The 27,597-nt window shown below is 35.5% G+C and overlaps 1 protein-coding gene across 1 annotated transcript in view; it reads right to left on the bottom strand.

Annotated features, from left to right (window-relative positions):
- The window catches only part of LOC146998879 (uncharacterized), a 42,337-nt gene extending 14,965 nt beyond the window's left edge, over positions 1 to 27,372 (bottom strand). Inside the window, exons 1-2 of the mRNA XM_085810262.1 lie at positions 27,245 to 27,372; positions 807 to 881 (exon numbers count right to left, since the gene is read on the bottom strand). Of these exons, the coding sequence (XP_085666388.1) occupies positions 807 to 881; positions 27,245 to 27,372 (203 nt within the window). The remainder of the gene's footprint in view (positions 1 to 806; positions 882 to 27,244) is intronic.
- Between the last annotated feature and the right edge of the window lie 225 nt (positions 27,373 to 27,597).

The raw sequence follows: 27,597 nt of genomic DNA, 5'->3' as shown, positions 1-27,597 counted from the left end.
ACAATACCTGAAAGGTATTATATTTACTTTCTATTTACTTCTTCATTTACTATTTTCTTAAATTTTTTATAAATAATCCTGTCTATATATTATAGATATCAAAATCAGAAAAAAAAATAATTAATTACATTTAAATGTATATAAGTGATGAATACTTCGCCCCTGTTCATACCGAAACAACACGATGTAATTGTAGATAGCTAGAAAGTAAAGTGTATTCAGCAGGCTGTACAGCAAGCGACATCTATAAATGGTGATAACACAAGAATGTCATATAATGTTATATAGTGGCAGAGGTTTAAAATAAGAACATATACATCTGTGTTTTAAAAATACGAATTTTGCATCAAACTGCAAAACAAATATCTTAAAATCTGCCTTTCATACATAAGAGTTCAGCATTCGGAAAATTGTATTTTCGTAAACGGTTTAGCAAAAATAGCAAACATAATTGCCTTGAGAAATGTATAATCTTGGTATGAATCCGAATTACGCCAAGACTACCCGTCAATGGTGTTTTTGAACACGCCCTTAATGTATATATATAACCCCTTAAAAAGCGTAAAGTGAGTGAATCTACTATCCGAATGTGTCTTTATATCTTGAGTATTTAAGAAATAAGAAATGCATTTATCTATCTCGATAAAGCTAACCATATTGCCCGAATAACAACGTTTATTTAACACTTGATATAACCAATTTCATATATATCTTGAAATAAAACATAAATTTCCTAATCAGATACTACCAATTGCAGAAGAAATACAAAAATAATGGAATTTCTAACAACACTATAGGTAACTTACCGAGGAATAAATTGCGCGGTGAAACTGATGCAATCTACAATATGTAAACCAAAAAATTTATGTACCGCTATAGAACTGCAATAGAATGAGAAATGAAACTATGATGAGATTTATAATGAAACATTTACCATAAACTCTTAATATACGACATTAGTAAATATATACTTTTAATACTATACATTTAAATATGCTGAAACTTTCATAGTATTCATTACTTACAAACGCTTCCTCATCCATCGAAGCATAGCACAAGCCATTCTCAATTCAGTGCTGGTGCACGTCAATAAAATAAGGATAAATCCAAATTTTTACCAAAAAATCAATCGCTTTGACTCGTTTCTCAAAAACCGTTTATCTACAAATGCAGTATTAATATATCACATCAATATAATTCGGGATCATAAAATCTCCAAACAACGCATTAAACGCAAAAAATCGCATTAAGGCAGAATGAAGAATTTTCACTCTTACAATGACTTTTACAACAATATAAAATAGAATCGAATTTCTAAACTAAGTGTTCATTGTTACACTATATTTCATTCTTGGGGAATCTTTCATGGTTGTTCAGCAATTCTAACTGTTAACTGGTTTAAATAGAATTATGATTTCATATACATGCACAGACTTATATATGTTTATATTAATACTTATCTGTAGTAACATACATCATCTTATTATATGTAGGCGCATGATTCTAAATTAATTATACTAGTCAACAAGAAAAAAGGAAAAGAAATTCTGTGTTGTTTAATAAATTAAGTATTTCTAAAATTTATTCAGCAACTTTGTTTTTATTTTGTTGAGTACCAACTTCTAATTCTGAATTATTGTATGTAGCATATCAATGCAAGTTGTCTTTGCTTTTGAAAAACTGCTACTAGTATACGCACTCTCTGATTTTGTAAAAAATATGTACAGACCTACCCTGGTGGTGGCGGCAGCTGCTCAGCGGGCACTATTCTGCTTGGTATACACCTTAGGTCAGAAGCCTGCTCAGAAGTGATAAATAAATAAATAAGTAACAAAGTGTATATACTGTATCGCAGATAGAGAAAATGTAAGTGAATCCCTTTTTTATTCGATTGATTCGATGAGCTGTCACTGCGTAATACAAATGATGGCTGAAGACAAAAAATAACTTTAAAATATATTTAAGCGAAAGAGAATTATTTTCGCATTTTGTGCATAAACTTTCATTGTAAATGTTGGTTGTAATTACAATAAATCATAAAGATAAGATACTATTCGACCTTAAATTTAAGAAACTATTACTTTAATGTCTGGTTCTAGTGAAGTGGCTGAAACTCTCCGGGATTTCTCAAGACGTTTATCCGATGTCCTGGTTCTAATTTTATTCTTAGCTTGCTTCACTATTCAAAATATTCGCTCACAAACATACGTACTGCCAAATAATAACGCGTTACTATACAGTGAGGCATTTTTATCTCTTCCTAGGGCTTATTTAAAAAGTCCAGCAAAGAGACGTCATCAATGCTTCTTTGAACTGAATATGTGATAGCAAATCCGTGCATTCTTTTCGAATATTTAAAGCAAACCTATATCGATTGCACGTAGAGTAAAAAAATATAAAAATTTTAATTTCTTTTCCAAGAACCTTGAAATTCCTTTTCTTAATCTTCTACTAAATAAAAAAGAAAGGCTACGTATTTCTTCCCATTTTTCATATTATGCTTGTCAAACGTGTTGAAATGCGTAATTATATGCGTTTATTTGGGCTTGCTTTTTCTGACCATTCAGAGAGCGTATTTTTTAATCCATTTCGGAGCGCTAAAGAGCCATTCTCGTAAACGCCAGCCATAAGTCACGATCGATTTATAAAGTACGTCATCGGAGATGAGTTTTAGTATTTATTTTCCGCTTTGCACTCTGTTCTTGGGTCTCATTCATACTTGCTTTGGTCCGCCCTTTGGATGCCCGCTTTTTGATTCTTCGTTGTTAACGCTGTTTTTGTGTGGTACCTCTTATCGCACCATCTTATACACCTCTTATCGCACCATGACTTTACCATGTCCATGTCACGATCGAAGAGCAGTTGAAATGGGAAAGAGCTGGTAATATCGTAGGCCATTGCGATAGGCCTGTAAGAGCAGAGCTAACGTCGCTGCTTTCTAGAAACTATCAGTGAAAGGTTATTAAGAAGATTTGATTAATCTTCTCTACCATGCTGTCTGACTGTGGATGTTAAGGTATCATTTGCGTTTTGTCGATGTCGAATACCTTGCAGAGTTAATTAATTACAGCTGATGCAAAATGTCCTCCTTGAACGGTATGTAGCTGAAGAGACACTCCGAATTCGGAAATTCAATGCTGTATCATTTATCCATGGAAAACAAACCCTAAGATACGCTTCAGGCCACTTGGTGAAGTTGTTATTGAGAAATGGGATCTGCTGCAATCGGGGCAGTTCGTGCATGAGGTTACAGGATGCCAAAAGCGATGCGTTCAGATTTACATTGTAACGTTGCAGCTTCCCTCGGCTTCGGTGCTATCTGACCGGCACAGGCATCGAATGATCAGCATCACTATGATGTACTATACTGAAATTCTATGAAATGATAATTCTTAATTCTGTTAAGGGTTATCAAGTCATGTCTAGATACTATGAAATATTAATTCTTTACTCTGTTAAGAATCAGCATTTCATAGTATGAAACAAACATGAATCCTAAAAGTTACAGGTTTAAATCTAAAGACAATTGGACTGATTCTAAACGGCCAGTGAATACATTTTCCATTGAGTTAACTAGCATTATAATGACATTAATTTTTATCGCAAGAATTTGGAGATATTTCAACAGTTAAATGGTTTTGATTCCAGTTTTACATTAGTTTGATTTCCTTTAAAAAGGAACATGGGTGACAGTTCTGAAAATTTACAAACTGTGATACAAATCTTATTCAAAGATTTGAAAATACAGATTTTAATATTTATATGACTTTCTATTACAAACGTTATTAGAATATTTCATTTTCTTAATTTTGTTTTACTTTCATTGGAGCTTGTATAACGATGACTAAAGTTTGAGGAACTTCTGGCATTAAATTAGTTCGCACATTGATTACAGATATGTAATTTATGAAGTTTAAGAAAAAAAATCTTCAATTAAAATGCAGATCAATTTCTTTCACAGTCTGAGTCAATTTTTCGTAGCTAGTTGAGATACGTAAAATTTGTCAGACTTAATTCTCTCATAATTTCCATTCATTGTTTGTCACATATGTCAGATTATTATTAAAATATACAAATTGAGACTTAGCCGTTCAGAAAAATCTGACAAAACCTTCATTTCTGTTTCTAAAAGAATGTGTGGTATTCTCGGAGATTGCTGTTGATCAGTATTAGCATGTATGCTTGATAAAGGTTTGACAAAAATCTGTGATAACCCTTTAATAGCACTTAAAGAAATGAATAATATTTATACAGGTTGGCCTGTCAAATGCTCTGAAAATATTGTTTCTCAAATTAAAAAAAAAATTATCAATTTCTTCATGAAATGCGTCAGAGATGGCAATGGGTTCCGATTCGATGATGCAATGAATTATATTTACAGCCTCTGTTTGCTTTTATTATGGAAGAAACTCTATAAGCAATTCTTTACTTACTAGTTTTTTCATATGCATTTGTTATACATGTATTTTAAAAACGCAGAGAGTTTAAAGTCGGCAGGTTTCTCTTCTTAAATAAAACCTCGACACCTGTTTTGGCAGAGCGGTGGCTGTGAAATAAATTGTACATTTCTTCTTTCACTGTTTGATTTGTTTCTAAATTGTTTCCTTCGTGTGGTTTTTACCGCAAAAACGTTCAAGTAGCTAATTCAGAAATGAGATTCAACTCTTTATGTCAAATTGACGGAAATTTAAGGAAAATTCAAAAGCCATTTTCTAAAGATGCTGAACATAATGCTGAATGTACATTCTTCAAGTGAAACAAAATTTGAAGTTTGAAGATTTAAAAATTTTTCAAAAATTATTTATGTATGCTTTGAAAAGCAGAATTATGTTTTCTTTAGGAGCGATTTTCAAGACCACCACAGGAAGGGTCTGTCACTTAAAATTTTAAATAAAAGTACAAGCTTTCTGCTATAACCCTTCACATTTATATAGGTTTCTCGAAATTTCTAGATTTTTTAATTTTTACGAATGTCCATCTTATTCCTTTTTTTTTATTTGACCTGGATTAATTTACCAATTTTCGGCAATTTCACCCCTCACCTGATTTTAGCTCCACCACTATAAACGAAAAGAACATAACATTTAATTTTCCACGAATTACAATAATTCACTAAGCTTCATATTTATCCCGGCAAGTTAATCGAAGAGTAACATCTCGTACTTTGATTCTTGCTTGAATACAGGCATTCAGTAGGTGTAGCACAGAGTCTATCTGTTTGACGCTTTAGTCCAGAAAAGTCCAAACGTTTAATTTCCCTGTGCCACATTAGAAGAAGAGGAGATGTCCCGGACTAAACAATTAATTTCAAATATCAGTGGCAACACATGACAACCCAAATAAGCAAATCACGTAATTGCAGACTTTTATTTAAGAATTCTCGCACTTGCTTAGATTTGACTACTGAATGTTTTTCTAAATTTTACCTCTAAGAGATAATTTACGGGTTTGGCTGCGTTATTTCAAATTTTCTCAGTGTGTAATTTATAGTGAAGGAATTAGTAGAATTGTACGCGGGTTGAGAAAAAGTTATTCGTTTGATGGAGGCTTAATTTTGGTAATTTCGATATCCCTAATTTTAGAGAGAGAGAAGAAATATAATGTCATCTATTTCTATGCGATCCCATTAACAAATATGTATGTACTTCAGAAAGTGTATTTATCTTCAAAAAATGGTTAACCAAAGTGAAAAGGGGTAATGTTTGTAATTTGGTGGGACGGAACTGTTGAATCAGAAACATCTCCATTAAGTCTTAAAATGAATGAAAAATTAACGACTGTATTTTCTGATGTATCTTATATGAAAAATATGTTTAATAATTATAAATGTGAGTACAAGGAAGTGATTTCATGCAGACAATCACATTTTACCTTAAGTCGTGTAAAATGAATGAAAACTAAAAAAAGCTGTCATTTCTGATGTGAAAATATTGCAAATATGCTTATTAATTATAAACGTGAGTGCGAAGAAAATGAAATGTTACTGATACATTACCTTTATGATACATGCAGGTGAAAGGATAATACACATTTTCAACCATTTTGATTAATAGCAATTATAGCTGATGCAAGGATTTATTAAAGAGAAGCAATGACAAAAACACAACATTTTGTGATGTAAAAAAGACATAGGGTTGATCAAATGAAAATATGAAACGTCGTAACAATAAAACCGTTTGAAATTTGAATATGCCGTTTTGGCAAAACGTAGTGAATGCAGTATCCGACATGGTTGTGCGCATGCATATGTGCCCGCAGATGACACCAGAGTGAAGTAGGCAGTTGTGTGTTCTGTCCAATTGATGCGGCAGTACGTGTGATGTCATCTTGGTGTTCTCAATGCAAAATTCGACGACTAAGGGGCAGCGAGATATTACCATATTTCTGTGGAAGACGTTAAACCGACGGATATTCATCGACGGATGATGGCCGGAGCAGAATAGACAATCTAGTTTTTTTCGTTGGCTTGTCTAATTTAGAAAAAAAAAATAAAGATCGAGAACCTGTCATGAATGCGAGCAAGAACTAAACAAAGGCAACAAGTCATCAAACTCTGGTTACACCTAATTTCTAAACCCACCGATTGACTGATATGGTTAGGTTATTTAATTACGGCAAAGCCTCGAGGGCTATCTGCCTAAGAGGAGGAATGCCTTCGTGGAGGACCTTCTAAGGGGAACTGGCTCGTATACACGTTACACATGGGGAAAACCACGGAAACACCCATGCAGCCTGTAGCGAATAGTTTATCCAACAGATGGCAGTATCTGCCAAGCTTTTTTGGTAATTGCCAATGCGCATGCGCAAGTGGAGTGTAAAAAGAAGTATGTTATTAGGAGAATTGAGCTTTCGTTAATAATGTTGCTGCGCGTTTTCGCTGTGTAAATAAAAGTATATTTTTATATCATAGATGTTCTTTACTCTCTAATGCGAAGCACTAGGTTAGTGCACGAATCTCTTCTGATTCAGAAACCATTTTCAAACCGTGGATCACCACAATAAAAAGTGGCGTCCGCGACAGGACGCATTAGTTAGGTAAAGGACACTTTTGATGGTTTAACAGCAGAAATGGAAGCCTTGAAATTAAGAAGAATACCACTGCGTGCAGCCTTCACGAAAGCATATAATAGCCTACATGGACATTTGAAGGAGTCAGAATTGAACAGTGATGTTCTATTATCGTCCCTGGAAATCCTGGAAGATAAAGGAATTCGACTACAACAGTTGGATGAAGAAATATTGGATCTCCTATCAAAATCGAAAGAAGTCTCGCAAGAAGAATATACTAAAGAATTTGAGTCATGTGAGACTTACAAGGAGAAATTAATAGCAGCCAGGATGAAAGTGAAGCAAATCACTGTGGAAATAGAGAAAAATTTGCTGACTCATGCATCGGTAAATGAAACCAGAACTGTTGATTCAAGAACAACGGCAACGAATTTGAAGCTTCCGAAAATAAATTTGATTGAATTTACAGGTGATCCACGACAATGGTTGAATTTCTGGAATACCTTTAGTAAGATACACGAAGATCCAGTGCTAGATGATCATTTGAAATTCGTATATCTGATCCAGGCTACTGCTGCCAAATCGAAAGCACGGGAAATAGTGCAGAGTTTCCCGACAACTAAAGAAAATTATCCGAAAGTCATCGAACATTTAAAGAACCGTTTTGGACGTGAAGATATTCTTATACAAGTGTACGTTCGGGATTTATTGAATCTTGTGTTGATAAATAATAATGCAACCAAAAAGGACTTTGCGCTATCATCGTTGTACGACAGTTTAGAAACAAAACTGCGTGCTCTGGAATCTCTCGGTGTGACTGAAGATAAATACGCTAGTGTTATTTTTCCGTTAGTTGAATCTTGCCTGCCCCCTGACATCTTACGCGTGTGGGAGAGGGAACGGGAGAGCTCGTCACAACAAGGTAAGAGCGATCTTGAATCTATTCTTCTGTTGTTGAAAAATGAAGTGATATCTGAAGAGAGAATTAAATTAGCGCGTTTTTCTTTTGATAAAAGTAGAAAATCTAAAAGTTACATTAATGATGAGTCTAATATTCCTACTTGTAATGATTTGTATACAGGAGACAAATTTAAAGAAAATGCTCCTATTAAGAAAGTTGAGGAATCGTGTTTATTTTGTGATAAGCCACATTTAACAGAAAAATGTTTTAAAGCTAGTACGCTTACATATCAGGATAAAAAAGATTTAATATTTAAGAAGGGTTTATGTCTATTATGCTTGAAGAAAAACCATATTTCTCGTAACTGTAAGTCCAAGGTTAAGTGTTTAATTTGCCAGAAAAGGCATTTGGCAGTAATGTGTCAACAAGTTCCTTCTCAATTGAAAGAGACTAAACAAGTAGAGCCTGTGGCGGAAAATGAGGTCAATGTTTTGGCTAGCAGATCCGCGAGCTCCGATGTGTTACTACAAACATTAATCGTAAGGGTAAAAAATGGCAACAGGGAAAGGATAGTCAGAGGGATTATAGATACGGGTTGCGAGAGAAGTTATTTAACGAAAGATATTACAGATTCTTTGAAATGTAACAGTGTTGGTGAAGTGAAATTAGTTCATAAATTATTCGGAGGTGTAGAAACAAAAGAAAAATTGCATTCTAAATATATAGTTAATTTGAGTAGCCTTGATAATAAATATGTATGTAGTGTGCATTGTTTAAGTGAATCTGTTATCTGTTCTGATGTTAAGAAAATACCTAAAGGTCCTTGGTTGAAAGAACTTCGTAAATTAAATATTCAAGTGTCAGATGTAGAGGGTAATGCTCTCGAAAACGAAAGTGACATTAAATTGTTGATAGGTTCTGATATTGCTGGAAAATTATTCACCGGAAATATTAAATGTTTACAAAGTGGTCCGGTCGCGATGGAAACAAGTTTGGGATGGATTTTAATGGGTAAAATTCCAGCGAAGGAATCTTCGGGTATAAATGATTCTCTTGCATATGTTTCTTTATTGCTAAACGAAAGATCAGCAGAAAACTTGTGGAAGTTAGACGTTATTGATATAAATGACCCAGTTGTGTCTAAAAAGAAAGCTGAAATTCATGAGGAGACCATGCAATATTTTGAGGAAAATTTGAATTTGGATTCAGACGGGAGATATGAAACTGCATTACCTTGGGTACTGGACCCCTCTCGCTTGTCTAATAATAAAACGTTGGCAGAAAAACGCCTGACTAATACGCGAAGGAAATTATTAGATTCGAATCAAATTAAAGTTTATCAGGAAGTATTTAAAACTTGGTTGAAGGAACGAATTATTGAAGAGGTAAATGAAGGCGAAGTAGATAGAGAGCACTATTTGCCTCATAGGCCGGTTTTTAAAGAATCTAGTGAAACTACGCGAGTAAGGCCAGTTTTTGATGCTTCGGCACACGCCAAAGGAGAACTTTCCTTAAATGATTGTCTTGAGAAAGGTCCCAACCTAATAGAAATAATTCCAACATTGTTGAATCGTTTTCGGAAATATCCTCTTGCAGTAATTTCAGACATTGAGAAAGCTTTCTTGCAGATTGGTATAAGAGAGAAGGATAGAGATTATTTGCGTTTCTTTTGGAAAGGTGCAGAAGAAGAGAATACTAAAATTTACAGACATTGTCGCGTGGTTTTTGGGCTTAACTGTAGTCCATTTTTGTTAGCCGCTACGTTGAACTATCATTTAAATCGTGCCCCAGATCAGTTTGCAGTTACAGCCAACATTTTGAAGGAGTCCTTCTATGTTGATAATTGCCTGACTAGTTTTAAGAATGTTGAAGAATTGAATAGATTTGTACTAGAATCGAGAATGTTATTGTCACTGGAAAAGTTTAATCTTAGAGGATGGCAGTCGAATTGTGAAACCGAAATAATTCCCAATTCTAAATTAGATACATTCGTTTGCGTTTTAGGGTTAAACTGGGATTTGAAGGATGATACTCTTTCCTGTAAAATTGAGTCACTAAAGAAAGAGGAGATTGTCGCGAGTAAACGAACACTCCTTTCTTGCGCGCATAAGTTATTTGACCCAGTAGGCTTCCTTTCTCCCGTTACCCTGTTCCCAAAGGTGATATTGCAAGAGTGTTGGAAATTACGATTAAATTGGGATCAAAAATTGCCAGAACATTTAGAAAAGAAGTCCATACAATGGGTAAAGGAAATGAAACTGCTGTCTGATGTCAAAATTCCTAGATGGCTTAATATTGACAGATCGGTTAACGAAGATGTAAGTCTTCATGTTTTCAGCGATGCCAGCACGCATGTCTATGCTACATGTATTTTCCTAAGAGTGAAGACCGAAAATAAGATTTATTTAAATTTTGTGCAAGCACGCACTAGAGTTAAGCCTTTAAAGAGTATATCCATTCCTCGTTTGGAATTATTATCCTGCTTAATCGGAGCACGCTTGGGACGTATGGTCTTTTCAGATTTGAACATGCCAAATTTAAGAACATTCTTCTGGACTGACTCAACAACCGCTTTGTGCTGGATCCAGCGAGACGTACGGTGGGGAACTTTCGTTTGGAATCGTGTCCAAGAAATCAGAACACTTACAAAAATACAAGATTGGCATTACATCCCTTCGGAGCTGAATGCCGCCGATCTCCCTTCTAGAGGCTGTTCAGTTAAACAGTTTTTGCTGTCGAAATGGTGGGAGGGCCCATCATGGCTGTTAGAACCAGAATCGTCATGGTCAAGAGGCACCGATTTGCCGGACGAAGAGATCATAAATTCAGAAAGGCGTAAATCAGTATTGACAACTCTTAACAAAGATTCTAAACCTGACAATTGGTATTACAGGTACTTTTCATCCATAAAGAAAATTGTACGCATGTTAGGTTGGATTCTTAGGTTTTACTTTAAATTACGAAGAATTACAAACGAAACCTCCAAAATTTCGTCAGTTTCGGAAATTAAAAGAGCTGAGATAACTCTTATGTTATTGGTTCAAAGAGAATCATTTAAGAGTGTGAACGATGATAAAATTAAAGACCTCAGACCTATAGTTGATCGTGATGGTTTGATCAGAGCTAAAACCAATATTTCTTATCGCGACGATACTGATGACTTTAAGTTTCCTGTCATTTTGCCATCTGATCATGCAGTAGTAAAATTACTAATAATGAATGCACATAATGAGCTGCTGCATGCTGGTACTTCTATGGTGATGTCTCATTTGCGGGAAAAGTATTGGATCCTCAAAACTCGTAAGACAGTGCGAAACTGCATTAGAAAATGTGTTAAATGTCAAAGATTTAAATCCAAAAGTTGTGATGTAACTCCAGGAATTTTGCCGAAAGATATAGTACGTGATGCAAATGTTTTTGAGATGGTGGGTGTCGATCTGGCAGGACCCCTCTACCTTAAAGATGGTCGAAAAGCTTATATTGTTCTTTACACATTTGCGGTCTATAGGGCCATTCATCTGGAGTCAGTAACATCCTTGACAACTGAAGCTTTTTTCCAGTCATTGAGACGTTTCATTTCTCGTCGCGGAAGACCATCTATAATATACTCAGACAATGGCAGTAATTTTAAAGGAGCGGAGAGCCTTCTTCATACAATTGATTGGGAGAGTCTGCGATCAAAAGCCGCTGAGCAAAGAATTCAGTGGAAATTTATTCCTCCTTCCGCACCTTGGTGGGGCGGTTGGTGGGAACGTTTAGTTCAAATGGTGAAACAGATTCTGAGAAAAGTTCTAGGTCGCGCTGCCCTGGATTACGAGGAGTTGCTTACAGTACTATGCGACTGTGAGAGAGTAATCAATACTAGGCCACTTACCTACGTGTCGGAAGACGTTGAAGATTCATCCCCATTAACTCCAGAAATGTTCCTGCGGGAGATTTCCAAATCAGGAGTACCTGATATCGATACAGTGGATAAGGAAAAACTGAGTAAACGAGCTAAGTATCTACAAAAGGTGAGAGAACAACTTGGAGCAAGATTCCGTGTGGAATATCTAGGACAGTTACGTCAGCAGTCAATTAAAAACTCTATAGCTAAACCTCTCCAGGTGGGTGAAATTGTTCTACTTGAAGATAACAACAAAAAACGGGCTTTTTGGAACCTGGCGCGTGTCATAAAGCTGCTACCTGGTCGTGATGGACAAATAAGACTTGCTGTCATAAAAACAGAGACTTCTGAGTTTCTGAGACCAGTGCAAAGACTGTACAGACTTGAGCTGGATAACCCAGTCCAAAAGGATATGACTGAAAATATTCCTATGACTACCAGCAGTGGTAGAACTGTGAAACCAGTGATACGTCTGTGAAATGTTTTGTACTTGTTTGAATACTTTGTAATAATTTGATTTATTTTTATTTTTCTAGGTTTAGTATTATCTGTTAATATGTCTAGAAAATTATGGAATGCTGCATCTCCAGGTAAATTTGTATTTCAATTTAATTAGAACATCTTGGTAGGCATAATTTTATACTTCAATGTTGTATACTGTACTATTATGCATATATTATACTTAACATATGTGTGAATTTACCTCCCAGTAAATTCAGGTGGGAGGAATATGTAGCGAATAGTTTATCCAACAGATGGCAGTATCTGCCAAGCTCCTTTGGTAATTGCCAATGCGCATGCGCAAGTGGAGTGTAAAAAGAAGTATGTTATTAGGAGAATTGAGCTTTCGTTAATAATGTTGCTGCGCGTTTTCGCTGTGTAAATAAAAGTATATTTTTATATCATAGATGTTCTTTACTCTCTAATGCGAAGCACTAGGTTAGTGCACGAATCTCTTCTGATTCAGAAACCATTTTCAAACCGTGGATCACCACACAGCCAGCCCGTTCGCGGCATTCGAACCTCGAACGAAGTTTTTAAAAAACGTTAGATAATATCTGGAGTTGAAATGTCTGGAATATAGAAGGATGTTAAGCACTGCTCTGACTCCGATAAGAATAATTTTTATTTACATTGTTTCATATCGAATTTCACAAACAGAAAAACCAGCCTTTTTTTTTTATTTCATGGTGACTTAATGTTGCCACTCCACTTCAACTTAACTGTATCCAAACCTAGATGTTGAAGTAATAAATGAATGTGATTGAAGCGAAGCTACATCAGCAGTGTTTCTCTATATGAAATTATTAATATTATAGATACTAATAAATCAAATTTTATGCCGCTGTTTTTATCAACACTCACTGCGTTTGATATTTTATTATAATTTTTTTAATTTTCTCTTGCATTTAATAATTTAAATCATGCCTTAGTATATATATATCTTTACAGTTGTATTGCTTTTATTCCTGTGATTGCACGTTTCTATAATTAATGTACTGTAGCCCACCACAAATCCTATAGGGTAATTTACGTAAAGTTTTCATCATGATTTGCAGGTCGATACTCAACAACGCAAACCGGAGACGGCAACACAGATAATTTCTGGAAATAGGCCATGCTCACGAAACGCACTATAATACAACCTCTGTCCCAAATCAGTTGCGACATTTGAATACTTTTGTACTGTTTATTGATCCTGATTATGATGTCCCTAGAACATTTTTAAGCAATTTCAAGGTTCTACGTAATCAATCAACAACATTTAAGCATTCCCTTCTTAAATCAGTAGCAAATTAATGTAAAAAATCTAAGGTTCGCACATCCTTTAAGCCGCGCCCCATTTCGTAAGGACGTTTCCACCAGTAATCACACTACCTAATGAATTGTGAATTCAATGACCTTATTGCGCCCAGAGAGAGAGAGAAAGAACGGAGGACGTGGGCACTATCTACTTATCAAAGGTTAATTAAAATAGCACCACGTCCACTACTAGCTATAGCTTCCCTTCAAAATACAAAATGCCACCTGAAAGGTATTCAACGTGCACGACAAGCCATACAAAGTAACATGTTACAGAGTTACAGATTAATATTCAAGATACATTACTGGTACATTACTGATGCAAATATGATAGATGCAGAATTGATAAAAGGCTGATATAATACTGATATTAACACTGATTAATACTGCTACAGTACTGATTTATTGATATAACACTGAATATTATTACTGATTAAATGAGAAAGATTTTGCACATGTCGTTAAATAAATCCACGAAATAATACGTTACAGAGACTCAAAATATTGCGAATTAAAATATCACAGATCAATGTTCTACTTTTACATTACTTGTACTATTGTACTATCTATAGCACCTTTATTTGTACTATCTATAGCAACCCTTCAAAATACAAAATGCCACCTGAAAGGTAATCAACGTGCACGACAAGACATACAAAATAACATGTTACAGCGTTACAGATTAATATTCAAGATACATTACTTGTATATTACTGATGCAAATATGACTATCGCGCCCAGAAGCTGACTTTAGACTACCCCAAATTAATTTTGCTTTCATTGCTTTTAACGTTACCTAATGTCCGCTAGGCACTTTTTGATCATAGCCTATACCGTTAGGACCATTTTAAGAGGTTAGTTGTCATATCCTGAACATTTGGGCATTAGGTGCCCTTAACTCAAGATTTATGCATCGGTATCTACTGCGAATGCGATGACATCCTGCTCTATAAGTGTACTCATTATTACCAGTGTATACTGCTGGAAATTTATGTATTTTACGGACTTGTTATTTAATGTGATAGAAGAAATTTATGTCTTACCCGGCCTGTAATGATGTGTGACCCCCCTTTTACCCCTCACTGCTTGCTGTTCGGAGATTCACGCTCACGAACACATGACTATCAAGCGGCCTCGGGCCTAACTTTTATGGAGTCGGAAAACGTTGTACCATCTGTGCCATATAAAGGGAAAACTGGAACTGGTCTTTATTGTGTATATGCGCCAGTTTCCCTTAGAAAGTCCTCGACGAAGGCATCCCTTTCCTTAGACAGACAGCACTCAGAGCTTTGCCGTAAACACAAAAACATAATCTTTGTAATATGCTAGCGGTAGATTCCTTAAGAAATGGGGCGTCGCTTAACAGCGTGCAAAAGCTATAAATTAGCGTCATAAAAGTTTCCTAAAATAAGCGCAGCAGTTGTGGAAAGTAGAAATTGAGAATGAAAATGCCAAGTTAAGATAAATTTAATCACAAATAAAACAATTTTCATTAATATTTAAGGAATTTCTTGTTCATGATATAGTTTCGGGACGAAATGCCAAGTTTCGCGGAAGAAGAGTTTGACGACGAAGTTTTTGCTTAAGAGAGATAAATTATTTTGTACGAGTTGACGTCATAATGTTTTCCTAAATGTAGCTACCAATTTGGGGCGGCGAGAGTATTAAATTACTATATATAGAAAAACGTTCTTGCATACCAGTTTTCTCGTCAACATATACGGTATTACAATTTAGCTACTTTTGACCGAAAACGACATGTTGCTTTCTACGTGGCATTCTTTTCTTTTAATGAAACTGCATCGCCCGTTCTACGAAGCATTTTTTTTTAATGAAACTGCATTGCCCGTTAGGCGCAAAGCGGTGGTTTTATAACAAAAGATGACGCAATTGGGAGATTTTTCTGCATTTTTATTAGCTGTATATATTTCAGCAACATACTTCCGACCTTTTGTTGCAAAATATAGTGCCGACAATTCTCCATTCAGTCTAAAGCTTGCGAATTCATTAGAATACTCAAAAAGCCTGATGTAGAGAAATATTTCACAAAGGTATGCGTAAACCAGAGCGCTTTCCTCAACTAAGAAAAAATAGCAATGACAACATTTTGGCAGTTTTTCGCAAAGTGTTCTTTTTCTGGAAGAGATTGCACTAAGATCTAATTTTTATTGATTCCATTGACAGGAATCTGTTAGGCTAATGAGCACCTAACCGATTGAAAGGTTCTATCGATGGCGAAATGAAAGACACTAGCTGCTATAACTGCTAATTAATTTTAAATTCTCGATTTCGACTAAGAGATTTTTCTCCCTTGTTTTTGATGCAAAAATATTACACTGTATACATTTGAGATCATGGGGTGAACATAAAGCTGAAAAATATCTAAAAGAGGGAGACAGGATTAATTGTGCAAGATTCCTTGGGAGATGTGTTGTATATGGCGTATGTCGGTTTCTTGATTTTCTCGTTAACAGTAGTTTACAAATGAAACTGCTATTAAATTTCTTCAAGAGCGCTTTATTTTTTCAAAATTCAGTATCTCCATGCAGTCACTTATTTCAAAATTTAACAAAGCTGAATTTCTTGTACAAAATTTCAAGCGGCACAGCTAGCGGTAATTGTGTATAAAATTGATGTAATTTTGTTCCGGGAAGAAAATTGCTTACAGTAAACAAAGTAGTAATATTACATTTTTCAGGTTGTTTGGGGTGGCATCTCTTTGGATGGACGCACAGACCTCCATGTCTTTCCAAGCGGAACCGTGAATGCTCAGATTTATAGAAATAACATCCTTGATATTATGTGCGCCCGTATGCCGGGGCAATAGGTCATGCTTTCCTGTTACAGGACGACAACGCAAGACCACGCAGGGCTCGCATCGTAGATGATTATCTTCAACAGTAAACAATTGTACGCATGTAATGGTAAGCTCGATCCCCGGACTTGAATCCTATCGACCACGTTTGGGATGCTTTAGGGAGACGTCTAGCTGCTCTCAATCCGCCCTTTCAGACCTTTGTCGCGCTTTCAACTTCTTTGCAAGAGCGATGGCTCTCGCTTCTTATGGAACTGATAGACCGCATAATTGAAAGCATCACACATCGCTGTATGTGTTTTGCTTCTAGAGGCGCTCATATTCCATAGTGAAGGTACTTTTCCTACAGCAAACTGACGCTTTCGATTTGTTCATTTTATACATGTGTTAATTTCTATACTACCATATGTGTCTGGTAATTTCGTTTTATGCTATTTGATACGCTACTTTATGTTGCATATTGTGGGTAAGTTTCATTAAATTCTACATGTAACTTTTTCAGTAATCGTGATGTTTGTGATTTTTCCTTAATTTATGATAACCAGTGTATGTTTGCCAAAAAGTAGTGTTTCGTGCCTCTACTGTTCTGTACCATCAGCTGGACAAAGTGCAAACCGGAAGGGAAACTAATTTACAAAGAATCTTCGCTTGAGTTGAGTAAACCTGATTACAAAGCTGAACCATCTGTGAAAACTCCACATAACGACTAACAGTCCTCATAGGTGCCCCATTCATGTGGGCAAGGTCGAGCGGTAGCAATGCTTTCAATGCGCCTGGTTAATTTTATTATCAACTAGCCGCTACGCGGCCAGTCTCCGTCTAGCCTTTAAATATACCAGATAAATGATAAAAAGCGAACACCAAACATTAAATTAAAAAACTGCACAGTTTTACTCTGCAGAACAACTTTATCAAGGAAAAAAAATCAATAAATATGTATTATGTATAAAAAGAAATTACAATGAAATAAGCAATGCCCCTTAATACAAATATTAATTATCCTAATAAATAAATTAGTCAACTTCCCGATGCAAAATCTTAAGAATTTAAAGGGTATAAAAGAACTTCGGAACTTGTTTCCTAAAACAAATCATGCAAAACTTTTCAATATCTTAAAAACAGTGAAATAAGCAATAAATAACATGAAAGAAACACAAAAAAACAAAAAATTATGAAAAGAAAAGTGTAATCTATATATATGTAAAGAAGAAAGTCAGTTTGTTCGCTAATAACTCAGTCACTACTATAGCTATCTTTACCAAACTTTCTACAATTCTGTTCTGGGTCCTGGAAAAGGTCGACGTCCGCTTTTTTCCAAAGAAAAGGAGTTAAAATCAGATATATTCATTAAAAACCTGAAAAAACGGTAATTTTTGCCTTCATTTTTCCGAGCGACAACAGTCTCGCAAGCTGGTGATGGAAAATCTGCTTTATTTCGGAAGTTGTTGCCACTGTTCGCTCTCATATCCTAGACCTGATAACAAAAAGTTTTTAAAATTACGATGAAATTAAATGCCATTAAAAACGAACATCAGTAACGCCTCTGGAATTCTACAAGCTGTGACATAAATCTTATTCAAAGATCTGAACCTACAGATTTGATTATTATTATGCATTGGGATTACAATGGTTGTTAGAATATTTTATTTTCATAATTATGTTTTACTTTTATTGGAGCTTCTATAATGTGTATAGTCTCAGAGAACTTTAAGCATTAAATCGGTGCGCATATTGATTACAGACATGTGGTAAAGAAACTAAATTTAAAAAGACAATGTAACAAAATGCAGATAAGTGTTTCCACAGTCTGCATCCATTTTGTGCACCTCGTTGACCCACGTAAATTAAGTTTTACTTGTAGAAATTAATATTAAAATTTTAAAACTGAGATTTGGAAGTGGAAGAACTCTCACAAATGCTTTGTTTCTGTTTGTTACGAAATTTATGACATTTTCGTTCGTTACGTCGGAAAACGTCGGGAATTTCCAGTGTTAAGCGCCAGTTTGTGACAGCTCGTGTGGTGACTGTTTCAGGCTTGATTACTCTTAGAATAGCTATGATTGGCAGGTGATCAGAAGACATTTTTTGTAACACATTAAGCATGATATCTCTTGTCGTTTTGGGCAGAGCTATGTTAGGAATGTCCGACTGCTCTAGCCTGGCTGGTCGAAAAGTAAATTCATTAGGAGCATGTATAACTACCGGATGGCTAAGGATGCAGTCGAAGAATTTTTCATTTGCATTACTTCCCCGGCAATTGCAGGCTACACGTTTGGCTTTTACCAGCGAGTATAGTCGGTGTATCCATAGGTAGTAAGGAGCCCAACATGCGTTCACTGAGTCTAATTTCGGCGGGGGGGGAGGAAGAGTTATAAAACCCACTGAAAGTTATGTCACCATAAGTAGGTAAATTGATGCACAGTAATCAGTTCATAGCGATGCGAATGACTTCCATTTTCAGACATACAAAGATAAATTTACAAAGTTTACAAATTTACAAACAGTTTAGAAAATTAGCAGTTTTGAATGGAACATGATTAGTTATTTACATAAAGTACGTAAGCCATTGAGCAAAAGCGGAGAGATTCCAGATGAACGTCAAAATAAGCCAACAAAGTATTAAAGCAGGGCCGCCCAGTCGATATAGTGGTCAGGGAAGCTGACTGCGACGCCGAAGTGCCTGGGTTCGAATCCCGGAGAAGGCATGGTTGTAACTTTCCGTCCCGTCATAGGAAAAGCGATGATGGCCCACCTATTAAGTGCCTTCATAATAAGGAGACCACCACATCCGGCCTTGTACAGATTAATGGACTGGGTTACATTTGCAATTGTTCCCCATCTGCCATTGGAAAAAAAAGTATTAAAGCAGGTATTAGGGGGTAAATTTGGTAAACGTGGGCGAAGTTTGGTTTGGTTTATTAGATTACGGCAAACCACTCAAGGGCTATCTGCCTTAAGGGAGGGATGCCTTCGTGGAGGAGGTTTTAAGGGAAACTGGCTCGTATACACGTTACACATAGGGAAAACCACGAAAACACCTATGCAGCCAGCCTGTTCACGGGATTCGCACCTCGGCCTTAACTACCAGTGTTCAGCGACGTTACCGCTCGGCCGCTGGTGGGCAAACGTGGTCGAAGCGTCACAGAAATATGAAGACCCCGCCCCATACTTAACTGCAGCAGTGGCTGTTCAAGGCTGGCCGTCAACATAAACGGACGTGGTATTTACGCCTTTGAACTAGATTGAAATAAAGTGCGTTTTCAGAGTCCAGATAAACCAAGCCCAAATAAATACATGCAATTAGAATTTATATTTCAATATGCTAGACAAACATAAATAGGAAAAAATACGCGGGCTTACATATTCATTTGATACACGTATATTAAAATTCAAGATTTTTGGAAATGGTACCGAATTTATTGTATTTTTGCATCTCCTTAATCAGTTCAAACGTCATTGTTTATATTCATAAACTTATCATTGTTTTTATCAGAAAAGCATTAAAGCAGAGGCCTCAAATACCCTGACGAAATCGAGTATAAATAAGACCCACGAAGCGAGAGAGAAGTCCCATAGAAATATTAAGACCCCGCCCCAATGGTATACTTTACGCTGCCATCGGGATTCAAACCCGGCCCATAGACAGACGGGCTATTTGACACTCGTCCTGGGTTGAAATAAAATGCTTGAAATAAATGTCCTGGGTTTTTTTTGAATGATGAGATAAAGCCAGACTACATAAATGCATACAGTTATTTACACTTCAATAAGCTAGACAAAGACAACTCTAAAAATGTAGAAGTAATAGGCTCGATAATTAATTTTTGGCTCAATAAACAATTATGAAAATTCAAGTTTTTCGTAAGTGAAATCAAAATTTTTGCATTTTCGCAACTCTTTGTATATTCCATATAGATATTGTCAACAAATTTTCAGATAGCATACAAAGCAATTTTTCTCTGACACTCAGTTTTCATTATTTTGTCATCACTTCGTCATTTTGTCATGTTGTCATCATTTTGTCGGAATTTTATCAGTCATGCCTACCGAAAAATAAATATGCTTCAATGCATGATCATTCGTTGTTCATTGTCATCATTATATAGTAGTACGTATATTGTGAACAAATACCTTCAATACTCGGCTCCATGAGCTCAATTGTTTTATCATTATATGTTAGTAAATTTCTGAAATTTTTGCTTTAAAATGATTGAGTTATGTTGTTTTTATCTTCTGGATAAGGTATTTATTCCTTAATTAATCTGCATTCAAAGGATGTAGCATTATCAACAATTTATAAGAGTTTCTATAGAGGCTAAACCTAATTTTTTTTAACCATAGCAACCATATTTGTTTACATTTGAAACTTAGCAGAATAGTGAATTATGTGAGTTTCTGCACTTTCGGTGTCTTTTTCCCGCATAGTGCCAAAAGTAAACTTTCACTTTTGTGCACCAAAAAATTTGCTTTCTTGCCCGCTGCCCGAATTGCTTGTTTTTGCCTAGAAACTCTAATTTTAATTGGAAAAACCGTTTTTTAAATTATTTTAACTGAATTTGGTGTTTAATATTCGCTTAAATTTTTGAGTTTTCAATTGAAGGTATTTTAAGGGTTTTATGTATTTTTGCCCCTCAAGAATTGAATTAATTGAACGAGAAATATATCTCTAATGAAATTCGAGGAAAAACGTTTAAATGAAATGCACAAAACACGTGTAATTGAATATTCCTTACAAGGAATTCATGAGGTGTACACATAAGATTTTTTTTATTTTTTGCTGCATAAATATGCAGCTTTGTGATTTATTGGGGTACGTAGAAAAATGAAAGTTTTTTTTTTTTTTTTTTTGTTACAGGGGGGGGGGACTCACCGGCAGCCAAAGGTTGAAATTGCTGATCACTAAGTGTTTGAACCAGTTCGAATCAACAAAGGATGTAAGATGGATTTTCGTGAAGACAAAAAAAGGAGAGAAAACTAGGTTATTACGTAACACCCTTAAAATACATTTTAACATTTGAGAGTTTAGCAGAAAAACCTTTACAGTAATTGAAATACTTCAACTGTTAAAACTTTCCGGTGAGGCTATTGAACTATGCTTCTGAGTGAAACATTATTCAACATTTAAAGCCTAAGTCAATGTTTTCAAAAATTTTTAAATCTTCAAACTGTTCATTTTTTTCTGTATATTCTCGAAAATGCATCCACATATAGTGATTTTAGAATTTCTTCAAAATTCTATCAATTTTACATCACGTCTTGAATCAGCCTCGCACACGCTGTAAACCAAACTTACGAAATACGTTCTTAAAAGCTTTTGCAGCGAACAAACAACAAAGGAAATAAAACTACAATTCATTACATAACCACCGCAGACAGCGCAATTTAGTTTAAAAAATAAAGAACATTTTTCTATCTTGCTACCGTTTCAGTTCAGTTCAGTTATCTGATTTAGACAGCATTTAGCAGCCCACTGCTTTAACTGCCTGTCATGGTATTGTCATGTCATGGCTTGGAAAAATGAGAATAAGGCGGTAACCGCCGCGCCTCTATAGGAGAAGCTAGAATAGTACATGAGTACACAATGAAATTTAGAATTTAGAAGTGCATCTGGGAAACTGTTAGAGCTGGCAACAAAATATGAAAATATATTAAGTTATGTAGTAAAATAGTGATGAACAATCATAATTAAATCACTAATACTTTGAATTTCATAGTTTAAATCAAATGGCACTTGCCAGGCTGAATTGCAATGAGTTCTACCCAGTGGGTGTGGCTTGAAACGTCGTAGGTCGGCGGCAGTTACGACAGGAGTCACCCTCCCGTAAACGAACCCCGGCCAGTGTTTCTTGAAGTTCACACTCCGGTGGAAAAAGAAATCAGTACTTGCAGGTAAGCACAGTCAAATAATAAAGTGAAAATGAAGAATTCACACTTGAAGACACACAATACTTGTAAAGCATAGTAAATTAAATGTATACACAAAAAAACAGCAAGAGAACACTTGATCAACCAACAAGACAGTGGTTTTAGTTTTGTACTCTGTAGCTGTTATTCTCAAAACGCGAAGTGGTGAATTTCTCTATATACACAATATGTACACAAAATCTATCTGAGACCTATGATATGCTATCAGTACCTATGAGCTAAGCCATTACTCATTTGGGTGTCGCAAAGTCAATCATAAGTAGTAGAAAACAAATTGAACATAAAAAATATAAAAAGCTACCAAAGAGCAATGCCATTATCCATTAGGATGTCGCAATGTTCATCTGAGGTAGTTGAAAATACGAAGAATAAGTGAGCTTTAATCCAAAGTCCGATGCTGTGGGGTATTGTATAGTCTCATATAATAAAAATTTTATATACACTATTTACAATTCACCACTTCACATTATGGAAGATGCTTCTGGGCCTTTTTGCAGCACATTCCAGGGTAGGATCATAATTAATTAGCTCCCTAATATGGTCATATCTTGAGTTAGCTATTTTTTGAAAGAAATTGTGGCTTGTAGTGAGTATCTCATCAGGAACGGGCCGGATCTTCAATTCTTTATGAATCTGTAAGTTTCTGACAAACCACGGCGCATTGATGATATCGCGTAGAATTTTATTTTGAAAATTTTGGTGGCTTGTAGTGAGTATCTCATCAGGAACGGGCCGGATCTTCAATTCTTTATGAATCTAAGTTTCTGACAAACCACGGCGCATTGATGATATCGCGTAGAATTTTATTTTGAAAAATTTGTAGTCTTCTTCTGTAGGTTTTATAAACGGTGGCCCAAACAGGGATAGAGTACAGAAGTATCGGACGAATAAGTGTAATATATATTTTCTTTTTAATTCTCACATTTAATTTGGATTTTCTGCCAATCAAGGGTTGAAGAGCAATTTTTGCGACAGTCGCTTTTCTGAGTGCATATTCGGAATGTTCTTTAAAGAGCAATTGTGAACCAAAATAGATACCTAAATATTTAGTGCTGTTAACCACAGGAACTTCTTGATTATTAATTTTAATGTTCACTTCAACTGGGGTGAATTTTCGATGTCGGCGAAAAAGTAGAATGTTACTTTTAGAGGGATTAATGCTGAGTCTCCATGATTTAAGGTAATGCACAACGTGATTCACTGCAATTTCAAGCTTATCAACAGCAAGTTGTGGTTTCATTGAGCTGGTCAATATCGCTGTATCATCAGCAAACTTAACTATTTTTGAATTAAGTGGGACGGGCATGTCATTTGTATAAATGCAAAAAAGACTGGATCCAAGAACACTTCCTTGTGGAATTCCGCTTTTGATATATTTCTTCGTAGAATAAGTGTTGTTAATTTTTACTTGAAAGGTACGGTTTCTCAGATAACTTTTTAGAAGTTTAATGAAGTTAATTGGCAGATAAGGAAGGTGTAGCTTGTAAATTAAACCATCATGCCACACCTTGTCAAATGCTTTTTCTAAGTCCAAAAAACAACTTGCAATTGTATTCTTTTTAACGAATGAATCAGCGATATACTCTGTTACATTAAGCAGTTGATGAACAGTACTGTGTCCAGTTCTGAAGCCGAACTGTCCACTATTTAAGATATTTTTATCTTGAAGGTGCTTTGTAAGTCTTCTTTGTATGACCCTTTCGAAAACTTTGCCCAACCCAGGAAGCAGACTAATTGGACGGTATGAGTTAAGCTCTCTTGGATTTTTCCCGGGTTTAAGGAAATTAACAATATTTGCATGTTTCCACTGCTGTGGAAAATAGTTTAACCTGAGACACGCATTTATGATATTAGTTGTTAGGACAATGTAGCTTTTAGGCAGAATTTTTAGAATTTTATTTGAAATCCCGTCGAAACCCGGAGCTTTTCTGATTTTTAGATTTTTGATTATGTCATAAATTTCATTAGGTGAGATGGGATTAATATGCTCATTACCAATGCGGTCCGAAAGGTGAATATTAAAATTATAAACATCCTCTTCTATTTCCTCATTGTAATAATTGTTGTTAGTAAAAGTATTTTACAGATGGGCGGCAAGAGCTTCTGCAATATCTTTTTCAGAGTAGGCGATGCCATAATTAGTGTTAATAGGACCAATATTATAGTCTTGATTTTTATGGAGTGTTTTTGCAATTTTCCAGACACTTCGTGGGTTAAAGTCCATGGAATCAAGGAGATCATCCCAAGAATTTGACCTATATTCAGAGATAGCTTCTTGAATTTCACGGATTTTTCTATTTAATTCGTTTTTAATAGTAGGATCAGCCGTCCTTCTCCATTGCTTGGCAGTCCTATTTTTGTCTTTAATTTTATCAATTAAGTAGTCAGGTAATTTGGGCTTCTGATATTCTTTAAAAGTAGTAGAATTGATAATAGTAGTGTTAATTCTTCTGTTGATTTTAGTGATTTGTTCTTCGATGTGTGAAATATCAGCTAAAACCGGATGTGCAGGTAGTGTTTCAAGGATTTCCTTAAATTTAGTCCAGTTAGTGATGCTTTTGAGAGGGAGTGACCTTTCATATCCATAAAATGTGAAATTGACTGGAAGGTGATCTGAACTCATTTCATTATTCACTTTAAGATATGGAATTTGAAGAATATTTTTCGTAATGACAATGTCAAGAACATCAGCTGTACCTGTATGGTGGTAACGGGTAGGGTCAGTAGGGCCATAAATTCTGAGATCGTTATTTAGTGCGAAATTATAGAGTATGTTACCATTAGTGTTCCTGATTCTTGAGTTCCATGAATTATGTTTGGCATTAAGGTCGCCGGCTATGACAACCGGAAAAGCGATGTTGCTAAAGCTGATGAGATCGTGACCACTGATGGTGTTCCTTGGTGGATTGTAGGCAGAGATAAAAACCACTGGTTCGTTGGTACGAGAGTGCATAATGATATCTGTGTGTTCGATGCTGGTATTGCCGCTGAGGATAAATGGAGTGGAGCGAAGATAATTTTTAACAAGAATCAAAGTCCCGCCTCCTCTATTATGAGAGCGGTCAGAACGATAAGTTCTAAATCCTTGTATTTTAAATTTGTCACATGCTCTAAGATGAGTTTCGTTAGCGAGAAAAATATCAATATCATGACGATTAATGTAATTAAGTATCTCGGTATTTTTATTTTTTATACCATTTGCGTTAAAATATGCGACATTTAAACTACTCGAGGCAGTGATATGATAACTACTAACATTAATATAAGGATTAGAATTCATAGTTCATATTGCTTAAGAGTTCAAATGCTTCAAATCCGATTTGGATTTTGTCAATTAGTGATTTTGCTGTCATAAATTTCTGGAAAAGTAATTTGCCTTGGTTGAATAAGTTTTTTAACCGTAATAAGAATCCGGGGGCGGAGTTTTGTTCTTCTCCTGAACTTTCTGTGTTCCGATTGGTTTGACTTGTATTATTTTCGTTGTTATTATTTTCAACATTTTGGGTTTGATTTTGAGTAGGAAGCGGCGGAAAATTTCCTAAGTCCCTTGGAGGTGGGGGTGGGTTATTTCTTCTGGTATTACGATTTTCTTCTCTTGATTTCTGCTGGGCTATCTTCTCTTTTATATTATCAGGGTGCATTACACACCCACGATAAGAACTTATATGCGGACCTCCGCAAAGGGCACAGGTACCAGGTAGATTTTTGTCTTTAGTACAAGTATACGTAGCATGATTTTGGCCGCATTTTAGGCAGCGCGTTTTATGCTTGCAGTGCGTTTTACTATGACCGTACCTTTGACAGTTGTGACAGTGTGTCGGACCTGGCGTAGATTTGAAGCTAACAACTTTAATTCCTAAATCTAGGATATGTGTAATTTTATAAATATTTTTCTTTTTACTTCCACTAAGAAGGTGGGCATTTTGACAATTTCGCCATTAATTTTCTTGGTGAACTGCTTAACAGCTTTAACTGGGATTCCTTTTTCAGTTAACTCTTCAAATATGTCTTCTGTTTTAGTGTGTGCTGGGAGTTTTTTTAATCACAGCGCGTATGGGCTTTTCAGTTGGCAGAGGAAATGTGTGATACGGAATAGTTTTATCATCTAAGAGTTTAGTGATTAATTTGTAATCATCTGAACTTTTAACTTTGATGTGTATATCAGTGCCTTTAAAGTTGCATTCCATTTAGGAAGTTAGTTTTTTAATTTCATCGCGGAGTTTTTTCCAATCGTTTACGTCCGAAATGATTATAGGAGGTATTCTATTAGCGGTTTTTCTGGGTTTAACGAATCCTTCGCTATCTTGAGAGTTCTGAGAACTGATGACTTGAACATCCATATCGTCTTCGTTAGGGAGAGCGGAATATTTATTTTTAACAGATGTGGTTGAATGATTGCTATCTTCGCTAAGATTGCGTTTGTGGGTTTTTTTTGGGATAGATTCATTCCTCTTTCTGTTTATCAGCAGTAGCCTTCTGAATATTATCGGGAGGTATTATTATGCTTTGCATATTTTGAGAATCAGTTGGTTTACTAGTACTAGGCTTACTAACAGAAGATTCATTATCAATGGGAAAATTTTCATTAAGTTCATCAACATTTTTGAACATTTTCATGCCTAAGTTAAGGACTCCAGTGAGTTTACAAATTTCATCAAGAATATCAGGAGCAACAGTAACCTTTTCATTTAGAATTTGATTACGATGCGTATTTAAGTTAATCCATAACTTATACTTATCCTCCGGAGTGCCATTATCAATAATATCATGAATTAAATCCCTATTCCTAAGAAAATCTAAATCCATAACAAAAACCTAAACTTTACGAGATCCTTAACGTAACTCGAAGCAAGGCATTGGTCATCAAAACAAAACAATCGCTAGAACAAAGCTTGAAAATGCTTACCAAGAATCCGGATGCGTGAAAGACAACCAGCTCGAAGCAAATCCAAACCAAAAAAGCGTGACATTTAAGAAAAAGCAGCAGCCATAAGCGGTTACAGAGTTCATATATATAACTTTATAACAGATCATGGTTTAACAAATCCTAAACAAGACACAATAAATAACCAATCAAAAGTAACATACAGAATGAGATTTAAGTTTCAGAATAACTCGGACCTGGCTGAAAGCTAATGAATGTATCGGACGTGACAGAAAGCTATACTTCCTTTTAACCAGTAAGAATGCGATTACAAATATCTCAACACTCCCCCTTAATCGCATGTTATACGAAACATAAAAGAATTACACAATTTT

Source organism: Stegodyphus dumicola, chromosome 2 (genome assembly GCF_044657685.1).
Source record: "Stegodyphus dumicola isolate Sdum_Otavi_A_Nest chromosome 2, ASM4465768v1".
Lineage (NCBI taxonomy): Eukaryota > Metazoa > Arthropoda > Arachnida > Araneae > Eresidae > Stegodyphus > Stegodyphus dumicola.
The sequence above is the reverse complement of the archived record's forward strand: the minus strand, read 5'-3'. Positions and strand labels throughout refer to the sequence as shown.